Source organism: Ptychodera flava, chromosome 16 (genome assembly GCF_041260155.1).
Source record: "Ptychodera flava strain L36383 chromosome 16, AS_Pfla_20210202, whole genome shotgun sequence".
Classification (NCBI taxonomy): Eukaryota; Metazoa; Hemichordata; class Enteropneusta; family Ptychoderidae; genus Ptychodera; species Ptychodera flava.
This window is the reverse complement of record NC_091943.1, coordinates 11,355,262-11,374,740: the sequence shown is the minus strand read 5'-3', so window position 1 is coordinate 11,374,740 and position 19,479 is coordinate 11,355,262. Positions and strand designations below refer to the sequence as shown.

General features: G+C 37.4%; 1 protein-coding gene across 1 annotated transcript; it reads left to right on the top strand.

Annotated features, from left to right (window-relative positions):
- Positions 1–3,618: 3,618 nt before the first annotated feature.
- LOC139152830 (membrane-spanning 4-domains subfamily A member 15-like) lies at positions 3,619–18,292 on the top strand. The gene is made up of 7 exons (XM_070726182.1): positions 3,619–3,798; positions 9,295–9,568; positions 10,115–10,171; positions 10,785–10,883; positions 14,953–15,081; positions 16,819–16,999; positions 17,525–18,292. The coding sequence occupies exons 2-7, from the start codon at positions 9,302–9,304 to the stop codon at positions 17,527–17,529; spliced, it is 738 nt and encodes a 245-aa protein (XP_070582283.1). The 5' UTR covers positions 3,619–3,798; positions 9,295–9,301; the 3' UTR covers positions 17,530–18,292.
- The last annotated feature ends 1,187 nt before the right edge of the window (positions 18,293–19,479 follow it).

Genomic DNA, 19,479 nt, shown 5'->3' with positions numbered 1-19,479 from the left:
AATTAGCTCATTTGTAGACTTAATCAATTTCTATGATTTGGCTGTATATCAATACTGAGTGTACTGATTGTGGCCAGACTGACGGTAAATATTGATCATAATTATGATATACGTTTTTTAAGCAAGACAATGTAATTAGTAGCTAATTTGCAGATTTAATAGATATCTGTGATTAGACTATATATCGACACTGAGACCATCGATTTTGAATGGACCTCTGCCATGTATGACCATACATAGATCTACCTCTGTTTTAAAGTTAATGAACAAGATATAGTAATATTTCATTTGCATATTTAATGAATTTCTGTAATTTTGATCTACATCACTACTGAGTTCATCAATTATGACTAGACCTCTAGGATTCGTTGAATATAGATAGGTCAACTAATTTTGTAAGTTTTAATGAGCAAGACTGTCTAATTATTAGTTTATTTGCATAATGAATTTCTGGAATTAGGTATGTCAATATAGGGTGTAAAAATTGCGACGGAACTCTGCTTTTTAGTGATCATACTTAAGGCCTATTATGATCAATGTTTTATGAGCACGCTATTCTAATTACTAAGTCATTTGCATAGTAATGATATTCTGTAATTAGTCCATATGTCAAAACTTCATGGCTACATTTGGTTGAACTTCTAGTATACATAGGTTATATTTAAGATATATTTGTCCTGAAAGTTTAATTTGTGTTTTACTGTCATATTTTATCACAATTACATTGTTAATGAATATCTGTATTTAGGCTATATATCAAAGCTATATATAAAAGTGAATCGAATGGATTTGATCAGACTTTTAATGTCCCAAAGCTATACAAGCATTAAATCATACTGAAAATTCATTAGCTTGACATATCAATGGATTTTGTCAGATTTCCAAGGAACATAGAAAAAGCTCAATAAAGTGAATTTGACAAGTGCAACATTGACGAATGTTTGATTGATTGATGGGTTACAAGGATAATTCTTACTTATACGATTCTGCTGCTATATCCACCCACTTTAACATCAATGACGAAAATGTGTTTGACATAAAAAAGTGCCAAGTGACCTGTTAAGTACCAGTTATATTACACGTCCAACATCTTATATTGTTTTGAGAAGAATACAGATGACTCAAAGAGGTTCCGTGACCTCAAAGAAGTCCCTATATATTGTGATGATTATTTGCTCTCAATGCTATATCCCAGTAATGTAAAAACGGAATGCGTTTTCCTTCAAAAATGTGTCAGGTAATCGGCAAAGTGTCTGTGACTAAAAGGATTATTTTACACTTTGTTCTCCCTGTCCAAGATTTAGTATTTAATTGAGAAAAAATAGTTGACTGCAAAAGTGTTCTCGTGACCTCAAAAGTGTCCCCGGATTATTTTTAGTTAGTTATATGATCCCAATCCTAGATAAAACTACCCATACGTAATACGAGGGATTTGTTTGACTTCAAAAATGCACCAGGTGACCTGAGACTGTCAGTAACTGATGTGATTATGGTACACTTCCCTAGCTTTGCTTATGATTCGGTATTGTACACGAATACAAATTACTCCAAAAGTGTCCTAGTGACCTCAAAGGTGTCTCTGGAAATTTCTGATGACTGCATGCTCCCTCTGCTATATTCAATAGTCTATTCGGTAATTGAAGGAAGGTTTTTGACTTAAAAAATTTTCCAGGTGATGTGTAAAGTATCAATCATTCATAGGACCATAGTACACTTGCTTGGCTTTGTCCAAATAAAGTATTTAAGTAAGAAAATATATTTGACTCCACAAGTGTCCCTGTGACCTCAAAAGTGTCACTAGATAATTTCCATGGTTATATGATCCCTTGCTATCCTCCTGCCAATACATATTTGAAAGGATTTGACTTCTAAAAACGTGTCAGGTGACCTTTCAAGTGTTTGTCACTTTAATAATATTTTTTCACTTGCACTGCTTTTTCTAACATTTAGTTTTGAATTAAGAAAATCGTTTTGACCCACAAAATGCCCCGGTGACCTCAAAAGTGTCCCCTGATGATTTCCACGTCTATATGCTCCCACTGCCTCAGAAAAAATACCCATACGTAATTAGAGGAATTTGTTGGACTTCGAAAATGTGCCAGGTGGCCTGTCAAGTGTTATTTACTTGTAGTATTATAGTACACTTCCAGTGCTTTGGTATCGTATTGAAAAGAATGCATACGACTCCAAAAATGTTCCCATGACTTGAGAAATGCCCTTATAAAATTCTGATGATTTTATGCTCCCTCTACTGTATTGAACTGCTTATACCGAATTGAAATGTGTTCAACTTCAAATATGTCCCAGGTGATCTGTAAAGAGTTACGAATAGCAGTTATGTACACGTCCACGACTTTGTCCAACATACATTGACTTGAAAAATATCTTTGACTAAAAAAGTGTCTCTTTGACTTCAAAAGTGTCTTTGGATAATTCTGATAATTAAGATAGTATGCTTCATTGCTCTATCCGACTAATTTTGTCTAATTGAAGCAAACTGCTTTATTGTATTCTAATTGAAGCAAACTGCTTTATTGTACAAGTAACCTTAGTTTATTTTTCTATCTAATTTAAATTATTAAATAGTTGACTTCAATGTTGTACTTATCAACTGGCAAGCATCCCTCTATAAGCAATATAAGTTTGGAAAAAACACATTCCATTACAATTCATAGTTCTGTTAGCTATGATTTTATGCTTTTGACATGTTCAATATCAGCAAATACTATGACATCAATGACGTCAATAGCATCTCATTATATGGTGAGTATAATCCAGGGGAAAACAAATTCAAAGTCTCGATATGACTTCAAATGCATCATTTAATGAAGCAAATGTGTTTTACAGACACTTGGACACTAGCCCTCCCAATTGTTAATTCGGTCCTCAGTCCTCATTTTGTATATTTTTTATCCAACTTGAAAATTGAAGCTAAAATAACTTCGAAATGTCAATGCGACTACGTGTATATGAACGCGTTCATTTTACGTAGGATATTGTCAGACTTTAGTTAAGCCCCTAACTATTGAACATTTAACATGGGGACACCTTTGAAGCCAGGGACACTTTAGAGGTCTTAACTGACGTCAGTAAACTTATACTCACTGTCGTGGGAGAGGTTAAGTGAGTACTAGTGGTTAACACTGACTTACATCTTGAATACGTTTCATGTGTTGTTCAATCAATGATTTCAATTTTTAATAAATTTATTGTTTTTTGTATTTATTGAATTTATTGCTTATTTGTTTATTTGTTTGTTTGTTTATCCTGGCTTTCCTGTGACTAGTGAGGAAAACGGCCGAATTTAATGCATGGATAACACAAATTTAAAGAGTGGTCGCCATGTATCATATTTTGATTTTACAGGGAAGTTGCACAAATTTTCATGTTTCCCAAAGATGTGTAGCTAGCAAAATCGTCAAAAAAACCCCGCAAGACATCTGCATTGACAAGTGACGTCACAATCGGATTAGAGGCCAGCAATTTCACCAAGGCAAAGTACTTGGCCCCGTCTGAAGCTACAAAAAGCAAAATAAAGAAGAAGAAAAACAACCCCCAGAACTCTGTTGTTAGGTTTTTTTAAGAAGGATGGCGATTGATGGGTAAGGCGTCTGCATTTTTCTGACATTCATGCCTCGTGCCGCAGCCATATGCTGCGTATGCCCAAGCGCAGGCGTTCACAAACAGTAAGTTAGGGAAACGCAAAGAAGAGCAACAAGAACAGCACCGTCACTTTCTGTCTGACCACAACGCTACTGATCAGAAGTGCGTAATATATCAGACGTACCTGAAAACCAGGTGAGTTGCAGACCGTCTTTGTGATTCGTTTGAGGAGCTGTAATAACAAAAAGGATAACAAAAAGGCCGTGGTTAAGAATGGATTTACACACTCGAAATGACGTGCCACCGCTATGCAGTGTATGACGAAGCTATCCAATGCATGATGTATGTTTTGCACCGTTGATTTTTGGTCTGCTGAGTAACGCCCTATTGAGAGTCACGTGATATAATGAATGTTTTACTCTCGATTAGTCATGAATACATGATGGCGTTATGGTTTACGGCGCTGCGCGGTCGAGGTACATGACGCGGCAAACGTGCGCTTCACCGACGTCGACGTTAAAATTACGGTGTTTTCATTCGGGTTCGAACTCACAACGTACGACATTCAGTCACTACACTAGCTAAGAACAACAGACAGAGCCGCTCGGCCAATTAAAAAAGGCGTTTTGTACTTCAGTAAGGCGATAGACTGTCTATGGCTATAGGCGTTTGTCGTGGTGTACCTTTGGGAGCCGTCATAATTTACGGCCTGGAAGGGGTCGGAGGAAATTCATCGGAAACTCCGCAATTTCGAGTAACCCCTTGCCAACCATGATGAATTTGAGTAATCATCTTCTCTAACTCCGAAATTTTGACTCCCCCAACTTAGGAAAGTTAAATATGAATACATGTATTTGTAAATTTTACAAAATACAGCAATAGTAAAGACCTTCCAATCCAAATGTATCAAGCTAGATTATCACGAGTTATTTCATGACAGATGAGACAGGTGAAACCATCAAAATGAAATTCAAAGTCAAAACAAGATAAAGATATAAAAGTCACGTTATAACCAGTATCTAACATATGTATATTGTTTAATTTGGATGGGTATCATGGCAGGTTTTTCACTAGGATATCTGACTGGGCAGAACGTGAAAGTACGGGGGAGTGTCAGAGCGTGTCAGAGGGGGATTCCCCATATCCTGCATGGAAAATTTTGAGATATTGATGTGTGCAATGGTACAGTCTGGTGCAATATGAAATGTTCAATTTTTGAGTAACTCCCCACATTCCTCTGAACCCAGGCCGTAAATAATGACGGCTCCCTGAGTAGAAACGACGGCAATCTGCTGCTCTTCCGTAGACTACAACTTATCCAAATCGCTTAAGAAAGTCGTGGGTCTCGGGACTGCAGCAGAGACACCTTCATTCTAAAACTTGTAAGGTTATGGTAGAGACACCTTGACCGCGACGTCTATCTCAGCGTTAAGTATGTAAGGTTTCTTGGTCAATAAACAATATGTAGCGCAAAATCCCCTTCATCACAAAGCCCTGGACGTTGCGACCGCATGCTAAATTAGAACAACCGGGGAAGGGGGAGAGGGATATGTGACAGATAGAGAAAAGTGGCTGCAATACACTCATGCCCTAGTGCACCATTTCTTAAAGTAGGGGTTCGGTATTTTTGAGTAACGTTGGCAGTTTTCAAACGTCTTAGTGTGTGTGTAAATCATGAACAGAACAACGCATATTACAGAGTTGTTAAGAAAGAAATCTACTACAGCTAGCTCAAATCCTCGCTGTCTGGTGACCATCGATATGAACATTGACCGATCCCGAGTGTATACAGTGTGTGACTGAATTCATTGTGTATATTTCTGATGGCACAGTACTGCTGATAAGGACACAGGGAACCTCGAAATCTGATCTTTGTTGTTTGTATTGCATTTTATGTTTACATTCATACACTCCCTACGTTGGAAGAGAGTTGCATAGTGTCTGATACTGCCTATCTGGCACCATATAGATTTGCTGCTTCCAAAGTTCGATTTACGTGTCAGTGATCATTTGACAAATGATTCATGCTTTTCTGCTTTTGATCACAGTTGTCAACTTACGTGATCAATGTTGACATCTTATATATCTTGCTTACCATAGGCCTAAATATCAAAATATAGTCGTACTTTTTTTCTGAAACCAACAAGTATTCACATTTTATGTAACACATACTTGTCACACAACTGTGGAAAATAATTGAAATTTGTCTCTTTTTCACTGATGTTCAACAATGGAAAGTTAGTTAAGCTGTTGTTAGTTTCATGCTCATCAGTTTATTGGTTTACATGTATAGTGCATATTGCATTATGCCTTGCTATTCTTCGTATTACATACCTGTTGTTAACTTACCAACAATTTCAAGTTTGGACTACCAGATTTTTACTGTTGATCACTAAACTGAACACCGGTCGTTGACGTGGTCTTCTGCCTAAAATTGAAAGTTCAAATTCTTTGCTACTACAAAAACTTTTTTCAGGAAACTTGTTGAAACATCCATTTTGAGGGGCTTTAGCTAACCGATTGTTAGGCCAGGTGAATTAGTATTGTAGATATTGTCAGTTCAAGCCCAATGAAAAGCAATGCATCCAGTGAGATTGTGTCCAATTAAAGTGGCACTCCCACTTGGTAACATTTTTAAAACACATTTTTTTAATGCCAACGGTCGATATTTGACCGATGACCACTGGCGACTGCGGCGACTGCGCGCGGATCACGAGATATCGATAAAAACATTCCTCAAAAAAAGTAAAAATTTGAATTCCGATGGCCCACCTAAATTCAACTTCCGAACATCGAACGTTCGGCACTGGGGCCATTGTCAACTAAGCTATGGAGTACGAGTCTACGCTAACGCTGCTGTACGCCATATAGTACCACTCGCGTCGGTGATCGGTCATTCCCCGTGGGGGAAAGCTGAGTCTTACTGACTCGGAGAAAAAACGGCAAACAAAGTTTGCTGATTCCACCAGAATTCGCATAGGTGACTAGCACAGATACGTGCGGTTGATACATAGCGGCCGTCGCGTGTTATGCACGCATACCACGCGGCGGCCGCTTTTTATCGAACCACGCGCAACCGTGTGGCAGACGACAAAATGTAGTCATCAGAGGCGGCTAATATTTTACACGTAAAAACTAATATCTATGTGGTATTGGTTAAAAATATAATAGAACTGACTGAGAATAATGAAAACGACAAAAACAAAGGAGAAGTTTTAAAAATACTTAGGCCTACCTGAAGTAAAGGCATAATGCTGGATATAAAGTCTTTGGAGTAGGAGGTAAAATTGCGTCGTTCGAACTTATTATGGACTCCCTAGAATATCGTCAATCAGCACAACAACAAACCTTCGGGGGATTTCGCGTCATAATCAGAAACGATCGTAAAACTTCGGGATGTGAAAAATACGCTCGGGAAATGACATGATTTTATCGATATCTCGCGATCCGCGCGCAGCCGCCACCTCAAATATCGACCGTTGGCATTAAAAAAATGTGTTTTAAAAATGTTACCAAGTGGGAGTGCCTCTTTTAATGACACTTCGTCAAAAAAAGCTTCGTGCTTTTCCGATTACTATATGTGTTTGTACTGTGTCTTGTGTGTCGTCCGTTGCACGCACACTGTGTTGCTCGGTCGCACACAGAATTGTAACATCTAAGTCGGTTGCTGTGACCAACTCTTTTTTGGTCGGAAACGGTGGCCGACTGGTTTTGTGTGAGGCCTAGCAGCTAGGCAATGTTGCCGTGAGTGTTCGAATCCCGTTTGGGTTATAGTAAAAAATATATTACTATCATGTTCTTCCTACATAAAAATAATGACAGTGAACGGTATTGAGCAATATCAAATTATTGCGAATCATCGTCACAGACACCGCTTTGATATTTCAAGATTTTTGTCAAACTGCTTATATAAGTATCCACCTAGTGTGAGAGATAGATGGCAAAACACTACAACAGGCATAGGTGGCAGTTCGGGGCTCGAAAAATATCTCATGAATATGCAAATTAGTACTAATAAATCTTCATGATTCCACGAGCGCGCTCAGCATAACTGGATCGCGGACGTGTGGTGTACGAGTGTAACCTCGCTGGAGGCTTCAATTCACGTTGGCAAAAAACCCAAACGGATGTTTGGAACTGCTTTTAATGCCAACCAACCTCACCGTTTCAGTCTTTAGCATATCCACGGCCCACGGAGACTTATACATATCGAAATGAACGCAGTGAGACGAATGATATTGTGGCTATGCCATAATGGTGGCGCCGCCATCAGCATACCAGTATGTTGATCCCTGATGCATGATGTGGCCCGCTATGCCACTTTTTTTCGCCATCATTCATGAAGGGCAGACTCAGATGTTTTTGCAACAGCTGGTTGTCACTATTCACGACATGTACAAAAGACCGTCTGAGAAAAAAGCAAGGTTAAGTATTTTCTCGATCTCCAGAGGTGATCTCGCACCGACGCGATAGCAGGACTCGACCGTCTTGTTACTAGGATACAGCATGGATGTAAAAAATAGATCTAATTTTTACATCCATGGATACAGTCAGCTGTCTCTACCCATAAAGCATTGCATGTGGTCCCTGGATGGGTTTCCCCAGGGGTCTGCATAGGGATTCCCCAGGCCGGCTAGGGTCCAAAATTACGTAAAGAAAAATACCAAAATCCAGCCGCTAAACCTGTTTTTTTTTTATAACCGCTGATTTGAATATTATATTGACATGTTTGTGAATATTATGCTGACAATTCTTTTCCCCAGAAAGCAAGTGCAGGCACAGTTTGACCCCAATTACCCTTGTATTAGAGGTCGCCGGTCAAGGCTCAGCTGATATTTTGTGGCGAGTCATCAATACGGGGGCAAAATTTCTTACAGTATAGGTCGCACTAGTTAGTGATGGTAAATGGGGTCAACGCGGATAATGTGGTTATTTACAGGGTCTGGGGGAGTCTACCGCACAGGCGCTCCTTAGCCGATTTCTTCAAGATGATGCGAGTAAAACGTTAATCGGCGTGATTTTCGAGGAGATGGTTAAATTTGAGATCCAACTAGGTATATGGGAGTGCAGTTCTGAATGTTTTGTGTGAGCGCACGGCCAGTTGAAAACCCGGATCGCGTGTTTTTTGAGTGATTGTGTTACACACCTTGTGAGCATTTAGGTTGCAGTGGCGGACATATCGACTACGGGATCAATAGATCGATCGGAAAATCGATCTACTTAGCAGACTACCCAGCTAAAGAGCGCCTGTGGTCTACTGGCTGGATTCTGTGCTCGATCTGACAATACCATTTTCGAACCAAAAATACCGTTATTTAGTCAAAATAATAATTATTTTTGGGATTTCATCAACATAGCACTATTTTGCGGAGTCGATTCTTATAAAATACGTATACAAAGTTTGACTCATACGGAAGGATGTGCCGATTTAGCCAGTATTAAAAACCGAAACGCACTCGTCGATAGAGGGCGCCCTTGCTGGAGCCGTGCCCATATGCTTGCTCAGTCGATGAATGTCTGTGAATTGGGGTCTGTAAATATTAGCCAAACTGAAACAATTCTTCGGCCAATAGAATATTGCTAAATGATCTCTGCACTCACTATATCTGGTATTATGCTATGTTCGTCTTCTATACCGTCCATGTCTTAAGTAGCTGTAGGGGCATTGGCCCTATGTTTTTATATTTTCAGAAAAAAGATGGAAAACACAGACTTGAAAGGTGGCTCTCTTGGCCTACAACAACCTACAACTGCAACAGCGGCTCCACAACAAATCGTGATTATACAGCAGGCGTCTGGTAATACAAGCCCTAACCTTGCGGTCGGCTCTTTCCGTGGTCTTGGAATAGGTCAGCTTGTATGCGGTATTGTCCTGATACTAGTTGCCATTATTCAGATTACCGTTGCACTTGGTCATGACGCTCCTATGGACACTTTCTGGAACGTAGTAGTCTGTGCAATATTTGTAAGTCTGCATCAACAGTTCAACAGCATTGAATACAAGGGGCACCAAGTGTAGTAGAATCAGTGCACCTGAAATTAAAATGCTGAGTTCTAAAATGACATTTCAGTCTGTAAGTGTAAAATTGCAGCCAATCTCAGTGTGAATTCACTTCATCTGTACTGTCAAAATTAAATGGTGTGGTTTGTATCAGCAATTGTTGAGGGCTTTTCCCAAAGGCATCAATTCAAGCATTTTTCCTACTAACAGGAACATTGCATGGTAGCTATTTTCAGGTATTCTCAATTTTAAATGTGTTAACGTTCTACAACTAGTGTACTGGCATGTTCCTTGACAAGTATTAAAATAAGAGAAAGCTGATTAAATGGCTGATAGTATGGAATTCGTTTATACAACATCACAGAAATAATGATTTTCATTGCTCAGCATATGTGGGCTGCTGACGTTAAATTACTTTACAAATGACTCTCATAACCTAAACAGTCAGTCAGTCAGTACATGTGACCTACGATGTTTTGTTTTTGTTGATTAAATTGTCATTATCTACAGTTTATTATCACAGGATCCCTAGGTATTAGTGCAGCCCGGACCAAGAATCGTTGTCTGGTAAGTGCAATGTCACTCCATCGAATGTCATCTCAATATAGTAATTCCTCAGTTTATACGTGTTCGTGCTTCTGTGTAAACTTACAAGGCATAGAGGGTAAATTTTCTTTAAATCAGTTGATTACAATGAAGCATGCATTTCTAAAATGTTACATGTCATGGTATCTATATGTACACCTAGGGCATCTGCTACACATAATTTGTTTGGGCAAATTAGTCTCTAAGGAAATATAGAGTAAAAATCTGCATATTGTAAATACTGTTCCGATCAGCAATAGTTAAGTGAAGGCGAGTCAGAAATATAGTGTAGGAAATGAAGAACGGCCACTTCAAACAGTTATAGTTTTGAAAGTGGAATGAAGCTGATTACTAGTAGTCAACATTCCTGTCAAAGCTTATGGCTTACGCAGCCACAAAAGCAATACTTCATCTAAAGGCGAAAAAGCAGAGATCACAAGGTCAAGGAGGTGGCTTTCTAGTTAGGGTTACTATAGGTCAAAACAAGAGTCATTAGGATAAAAATAGTAAAATCTACAAAATGGGAAATGTAGAACAATAGAACGTTAAAAATAAGCGAAATGTTTAATATTTTAAATCCTGTTTTTCCATATAGATTTATGCTACTTTGGTGCTGTCCATCTTGTCTCTTCTTGGTGGAATAAGCCTGCTGCCAGGAACTATCATTGCTTTGGTTTATGCAGTCAATGAGTGGGTCAGTGCAGCTGTACCTAAATCATCATTTAGCAATGTCTTTTACTCGATTTTTTATTTATGAAATATCGACAATCCATTTTTTGCATACGAATGGTGTTTCTAACGAATTTTAAATCGATGACCCAGCTTAGTTCCAAAGATCTCAAATTTCCCATTGCCATGCTTAAAAGCAGAGCTTTGATGTCTGAATGTGTTTGCAAACCAAGTTGGCATACCGTGCAGCATGGTACTGTTATGGGGTGAGAACACCACAAAGAAATATTTAAAATTATTATTCACAGTTATCTCATTATTATCGTTCTATTATTTGGTGATTTGATCAATATTATATAATTATTTGGCCATCATTATGACATTATTATTAAAACATTATCTTGACATTATTATGTACTTGTTTGGTAATTCGGTTGTCTTACCATTTAGCATTGATGTCTTTATTTGGAACATCTCATCATTACTATGCAATTTGATGGTGATTTTGTCATTTTATGTCACGATTATTTTGTCATGATTACAACATTATCTTGACATTATTTGACCTAATTTATTATCTAAACTCATTATTTAACCTGCTTCATGTTTAAACCCTACCTAGAAATCATTGCACATCATGGCGACTGCAGAAATAGTTGAATGGTAAGTCTTGAAATATGTCTGGCAGTTGGCCCTGGCAGAGTTTTACTTTAAGGGGCAGTTAGGGCAAGTAGGGGTGTCATTAATAATGCTGCATGACATTCGGAGAATACAACGCATCATAATCGCGCTAGTACAGTTCACAGGCGCTCGAACAGTGATCAGTGAAATGGAAATAAGTTAACTGCGCACAAAACGTTATGTAGTGTCTCCCGTCTTTCTATGTGATGATGCCCCGGTTTCATCAAGCTAATCGAGATCAAGGTTGTGTTTACGTCAGATGCGAATGTCTTTGAATGTCAGGTAAGCCTAATTCAAGCGCCATGGACCAGATGTTACGTGTCTCATGCCAAATTCACGATTCACATTCTGCAGTCTAAGCTAGAAACAGATTCATCTACATCTTTATCAATTCATAAATTGGAGTGAAAGATGCATCCGTTTCTAATTTCATTTTTTATCTCATCTCTTATTTCCTAACTTAACTCATCATTAATTTGCCACTATTTGGTGATTTGGTCATTTTTATGTCATTATTTGGCATTATTATGCGATTATTTGGTCATGATTACGACGCTATCTAATCTTTAAAGCCTGATACGGGTTTTGCGGACCGAGGTTGTACGAAAGAAGGGCCCGAACGTGAGAGGGCCCGTACGCCGTACGACCATGGTTCGCAAAAATCGTATCAGTGCCGTAAAGGTTTTATCATATACCTTATGGAATGATATATATGTAATTAAAAATATTGTACAAAGATTTGAAGATAGAAAAATTTATTCAATGTCAAACATTTAACTCCATTTTTGTACATTTTTCGGAAAAGCGATGGCCGTATCCCGTCGCGTGTTGATATACATAATGACATTTGTTTACCTGTGGAATATGAAGAGCAATGTACTTATACCAACAAGGAATGAGGCGTATATCGAGGTGTAAGAAGAACGGCGTTGTGGAATTTATCGTAAATTTCATTGTACCGGCAGGGAGATGTGATCGTCAGTGAAAAGTTCGAATAAAAGAAATATTGTGCCTTTAATTTTATGAAGATTTCACGGTGAAATAACCGTGTATATGAAGCGGGGCGACGGGCGACGGCTAAGCTGAGCTTACCTGTCGCATGATCGCACTCGATCTATTTATAATCAGTTCACTTTCAAGTCTTTCAAAACCGAAGACATCATCGTTAATGTGCTTAGTCAACACTGGATTTTAATATGAAACCCTGAGAAAGATCACCTGATTTCGCTAACTTCACTGTCGCCCTACGTGCAGAACGGAGCTACAGACTTTCGAATCTCGCACTGGCTTTGTTTACAAATGGAACGTTTACTGATAGCAACGCGCAGAAACTGGAATGAAGCTAGTTCTGAAATGCACGCGCTCTCGCTTATTTGGGGAAAGTGTGCCTGGGTGTGATACGGCAACTTATTACACAAATGTGGGGTTCTTTTCCCATAGCGTTATACAGGAAAAGGGCTCGAGGTATATTATAATTGACATTATTTTACCTAGTTTATTATCTGAAGTGGTTATTTGACCAGTTTCATGATTTGAACCTTACCCAGAAATCATTGCACAACATGGCGACTGCAGAAACGGTTGAGTGGTAAGCGTCAAAATATGTCTGGCAAGCGGCCATGGCATCCAAAAGTCGACTAAACGAATTTGGGGACAGTGACAGATTTTCATTTTGATAGGCAGGTAGGGCATCTAGGGATGCCATTAATAATGCGGCGTGAACAAACCCCAATGTAGTTTCTCCCGTCTTTCTTTGTGATTAGGCCTATACCCCAGTTCCATCGAGCGAAGCACGACCAAGGTTGTGTTTATGTCAGATGCGAACGTCTCTGAATATCGAGTAAGCCTACATTCAAGAGCCACGGGTCGCGTGCCTCGTGCTGCGTGCCATTTGTCAAGAGTCATGTTCTGCAGTTTAAGCTAGAAATGGATGCATTTTCACTCCAATTCATGAATTGATAAAAATGTAGATGAATAATAATGGTGAGATAACTCCTAAATCCAGACATCAACACTTTATAATGACAAAAAACCGATTTGGACTCGGTTGAGGAATACCAGGAATTGGGGTAAGTAAGTTCATAATGTCAAGATAATGTCATAATCATTACCAAATAATCACTTAATAATGGCAAAATAATGATATAGAAATGACCTTGTCACCACATAACGGCACAATTATGATGAGATAAGTTCAAATCAAGACATCAATGCTTAATAGTGGCCAAACAACGGAATTAAAATAAGTTCATAAAAATGTCAAGATAATGTCGTAATCATCACCAAATAATCGCTTAATAATGGCCAAGTAACAATATAATATTGACCAAATCACAAAATAAAGACATAATAGTTATGAGATAATTTCCAAATAAAAACATCGATGCTGAATAATGGCAAACCGATCGAATTACCAAAGAAGTTCATAATAATGTCATAATCCTGTCATAATGATATCTAAATAATGGTCAAATAATGGCATAATACTAGCCAAATAATGATGTAATATTGACCAAATCATCAAATAATGGAATAATAATGATGAGATAAGTTTGATGAAGATTTCAAAATTATTTTTGCGGTGTTCTCCCCCCATAGACTGTTGCCTTTCTTCAGTATTTTAGACTACATAGATCATTGCAAATACTGTATGCTAAATGATGTACATTCAAGACTGTCGTAATATGCTTAGTCTTTTTTCACAGTCGCTATTTAGTCTCCACTGTTGAAGTAATGCTTGTTAAAATCATTCTGTTGTATTTGCCCTACCAGCCAACACTCTTGCTGTAGTAAGCAAAATAAATACCATCAATACAAAAGGGGCTATAAAAACTCATTATATTTGAACTGTTATTGGAAAATATAATGATTATACAACCGCGGCAAAGCAAGTGCATAGATAACTGATTCTAACACAAACAGAAACTACAATAGCAACAAGTACTTGAAAACCTTAAAGTATAGAAGCGGCATCTTTATTTTACTGATAAAGAGCTAATAAACCACGGGGTGTTTGGTTTAGATATGAGAAGTCTCCTTGCCAAACATATAAGAAATCAACTTGGCATGGACTTGCTGAAGACAGTACCATTTAACGCCACCCTGCTGAGATTTCTTACTGACAGCGACAAAGTATAGATAAACAAGGCGAAGTTAGACTACATATTAATTACTATTAGTGTTTGTATTACAGTCAGTTACCTATGCACTTGCTTTGCCGCGGTTGTAATTCAATACAATGATGATTTTAATGTGTACAAGGATATTTTTGCCAACAGACATCCGTTAACTAAAACAATATATGATTATCGGTGAGTAAACGATCTGTCACTATGCTGTAACTCTCTTAGATTAGCAGATAAAGTATCTTTCAGATGTTGAAATCTTTTGTGTGTGTGGTTTAATTTTTACAGCCAGCTTGGATCTCCGTTTGTGTGATAACACTGTTTGTCGCTGTGACTGAAATGATCTTGGCTATAATCCAAATGGTGGATTGCTGCAGGGCTGTGTGCTGTGGAAGTCAGCAACAGCCTCATCAAGCGGTGAGTGTGCGTTAAATCTTTGCTATCCATATGCCATGTGCCATCTATTAAATCAAATTACTGTGTATATCCGCATGCGGTAGGGGTTATTGCTCAATTGAATTGCTCTCTGGCGATAATTTATAATCACATGAAAGAACTAGGAATTATTCAACCCTATCTTTACAATGTACAAAGAACACTTACTACTGTTTTCTTTTGTTTTTTTCCATTGTTTCTCGGACCCGATGATTTATTTGCCTTGAATGATAACGATTGGTGAAATTGATTTGATGTTATATTGTTTTAGAAAAAGGCGCTTCTTTCCAGTGTTGACTTATATGAACTTCACTTTTGTGACAAATGAATTTGATCACAGCAGAATCAAATTTCCATGATTTGAAACATAGTAAATCTCTGTGGTAAAAAATCGGAAATGAATAAGTATTTATAAAGTACAACACACCCATTTATTTTGCAACAAATACTGGATTAATTGATGCTTCGTACAGCAGTGGATCTAGTTGAGGTGGAGCAGCATGTTGCCAACACAGTTCGTTTTACAAAGGAATATTTTTCGTCTTAGTTGACAAGGAACCCCATCATACAATGTATTTTCAAAAAGCAGATAACATTAAGTTTAGTGAGGTAGCAATAGTTTACTCGAAGGATGAAGGGGTGTAAATTTTCGGTAGAAAGCCTCAATTTTGGTATTTATGATTAATTTAAGTCATAGACTTGACAATACTTTCTGTAATATTTCACTCGACACAAGGGTATATGTAGAGAAAAACCGACTATTTATTGAGCATTGTCTATTCTCATTCTAAAATGGCATATGTTGAAAGACTGTCATTAAAAATTATTCAAAACATGATTAGCAAAATGAAAATATCCAATGTGTAAGAACTTTCTTGCCAACAAAAATAGTCATTTTGTATATAGTATTTAAAGAATACAATGTGACAATTTTTGAATTTGACCAAGCCTGAGTGGAGTTTAATTGTTTGGAAATCTTGAAATTGGGAGAAAAGAGAAGCCAGGAAATCGGGTGATTGCACACATTTGCATAAATAAACACTTCTTTTGCTGACGCAACTTACGACTGCTTGACAAGGTTACCAATATTTTAATTTTAGGTTAACAAATTAGTTAAAATTAAATGAATATTTGCAAAAACGTGATTTTGAGTAAAATACGCTGCGTTGGGTGCAGCGCCCTCATTACGGGCAAAAAGCCATTTACTTAGTAATACCCCACTTCCCTACTTGGTTATCAGAGGATTAATCTCTATGTCAACATTTGCAAACAGATTATCTTAAGTGAATCTTTTCAGACCTGCCGTTCCTATGACAGCACCAGCTGGATAAGATAAACGTACAATTGAACATTAACACCTCCGGGGATTAAAATTCTTTTGTTTGTTACCCGAGTTGGTCAGCCAGGGACCCGGGTTTAAGGTACCATGCGAGTTAATGCACCTTTTCCCTAATGTCTTACATCATTTTCAGAAGATTTAATTGCACTGCAGATAATACAGGTGTACATTTTGTGATACAACACTACTTTGTCCCAGAAGGTGTGTACCGTGACATTACTTCACAAGGGAAAGTTTTGTTTTGAAATTTACAATAAAACTACATATTTGTCAAGCATTTTGGTATGTACTGTTGGTAAGCTATGTTTGTTTAGCAAAGAGGCAATTCTCAAAGTTAGAATAATTCTGTAATAGATTTCCATGTCATTTAATTTAATCAGGTGTATTACTACCCACAACCATATACTCAAAACCAACCAATGGTTCTAACTGAACAACCTTATATGGCAAACCAACCAATGGCCCCAACTGGACAGGTTGCCTATGCGCCCAACCAGCCAGTGGCTGCAACTGGACAATACTATCCGCAATACCCATCTGTGGCCCCTGGTGGTGAAAAAGGTATTCTGGAACTACTTACACTCCTTTCAGGACCATGATGTATCTCAATATCATTGTTTTCTGTGACAACGTTGAATATCTATACATCGAAACAATGTAAAGGGAGTCGCCTAAATTAACTATTGTGAGATGTAGCAGTACATGATGAAGACTAACAGACTCAAAGTGTAAGAGAGTTCAATTCATTTACACGCCCCTTTTAAATGAAAGGGGTAGATAAGAGGAGGCCACAATGAATAACAGTTTTTATTCATGCTGTCTTCTAGTCACGATACAGCCCTTGTTATTTATGGTGCAGTAAATGTAACAAAAAAGAAATATACTAAAACATACTAAAACAGAGCGAAATGGTTCTGATGAAAATTCATTAACTGCAATATTTTGATTTCTGTCGTATAATAGGAATTGTCTCTCAGTCAAATTAATTTTTTTTCTTTGCAATCTTCAAAGATGTTTTGATCAGTCTATTGATAGAACATATGCCATATGTGATTAACGCCATCTCTTTGAATTTTTTTTTTACAGGATAGTACTAAGATGACATTCACTCCGGGTTGAACAGGAAAGATTTGTACAATACCTTTACAATTTCTAAATATTACTCATCTACATATAATGACACAGACTCTGACAAACTTAGAAATCCTTTGTTTTATAGCTGCACAGTGGTTTGCTGGTCACGGTCTGGCTTTTGGGGCATGTAAGATCACCAAAATGAAAAATAACTCGCAGAACTCTAGATAACTTAGCATTCACATGTCGGTTATCAATTCGATCAAAATCTGATGTAGAGATGGCAGCATAACAACATTTGCTTATTTTATGGCATTCTCATTAGCTGTTAGAAAGTATACACACAGTTCTATTCAAATTTCAAATTCGATTATATCATTAATCAATATAATACAGGAATGCACTGTATGTGTTATAGCCCAAACATGGGACTATGTGCCCGAGGGTAGATGACAATCTGTCCGACGTGAGTAGGTCAAAAGGTCTCCAGCCCCAAGGGTATATAGTCCCTTGCTTAGGCTATAATATTTCAGTACATGAAATCTCTTACATAGTTTTCTCTCAAAACATTTTGATTTATTTGCAAATGACAATCACATGCTTTATTTTCATATCAGACGAAAATCTTTTATAAGATAGAATGATTTTCATTGTCGAATGGCGCATTGATATATTTCAAACACTGTTATGTGGTTAATTGATTTTCATGCACAATTTTTATAAAGACAAGATTTTCTGTGTAAAACGTATAATTTTAATTTTTTTAAATCCCAAAGTTGTCGAGTTATATATTCAGTTCACTTTCAGTCAAATGATAACTATGTCACCCACTGCATCATCGTCGAGTTACCATTGAATCTTATGGAGAGTTTGACATTCGATATACGAGGCATGTAATAATGCGCTCAGTGCCATAAATGAAACTGCAGCATACCAGAATCATTACTCTTTTAGAACCATACAACCATTAAGCCATTACTTTGCAATCCCTTAATTCTTCATTAGATATGATCTTTACCTAGGATTCAGCCGATTAAAGTAATTGACTTATTGGTTTTTGCAGTAAAGCAGATAACATGTTGAACCAATGTTATGGGTGATCAAAGTTCATCGTGCAGTAAGTTTCGGTATTAGACGACGTGGAGTCAAATAACTTTGACGCAGAGTACAGTAACTTAAGGTGTTATTGGATGCTATGTGACCTTTGACCTTATATCACATTTACAACAGGGGGAAACGAGACGATTTTACATTTTTATAAAAAATATTCGTCTAATCATTGAGTACTTCCTACAGTGAATAATTGTCAGTTCAAAGCTTGTTAATTTCATTGAAATTAGCTGTCGAACTACAATTTCTACCACGAGCACACTATGCAACGCGGTTTTAAGATTCCAGAGATTCGTTCTGTGCTTTTAGCAGATGCATTGACCGCTTGAAGTCTGCCACAACAATGCAATGCAGTGTGCGACGGCATCATCAAAATGCTTTAAGTTCGACGTTTTCTGGTAAAATGCGACTAAAAACTTGTATGATAATGATAACTGTACTTGTAAATCGTATACTTCGGTATTGATTTACATCCGCTGCACAATTTACTCGACATAAATTCCGGTATTTGGTGAAGAACCTTAAATTATTACTCTGTACTTTGTATTATTCTTATAATGCTCTGCTTTCGGTATCGAGTACTGTAATGTCTCACGTGGACATCTGTAAACTTTATTACACAGATTTATCCCTCATATTGAGAACGTTAAACTTTACCAAGTTTATTTCGAAATTCGTCTTTTTACTTGTAAAGTTCTTGTATGTATTTTAGATATGTTGTGATGGATAGCTTGATGTAATATACAATACGTAATTTTAATTTAAATATAATATTGTTTTAAGTTGTGCAATATAAGCTTGTAAAGCTACATATTTGTCAGATAACATTTTATTAGTCAACAATTTGCGTGAACATG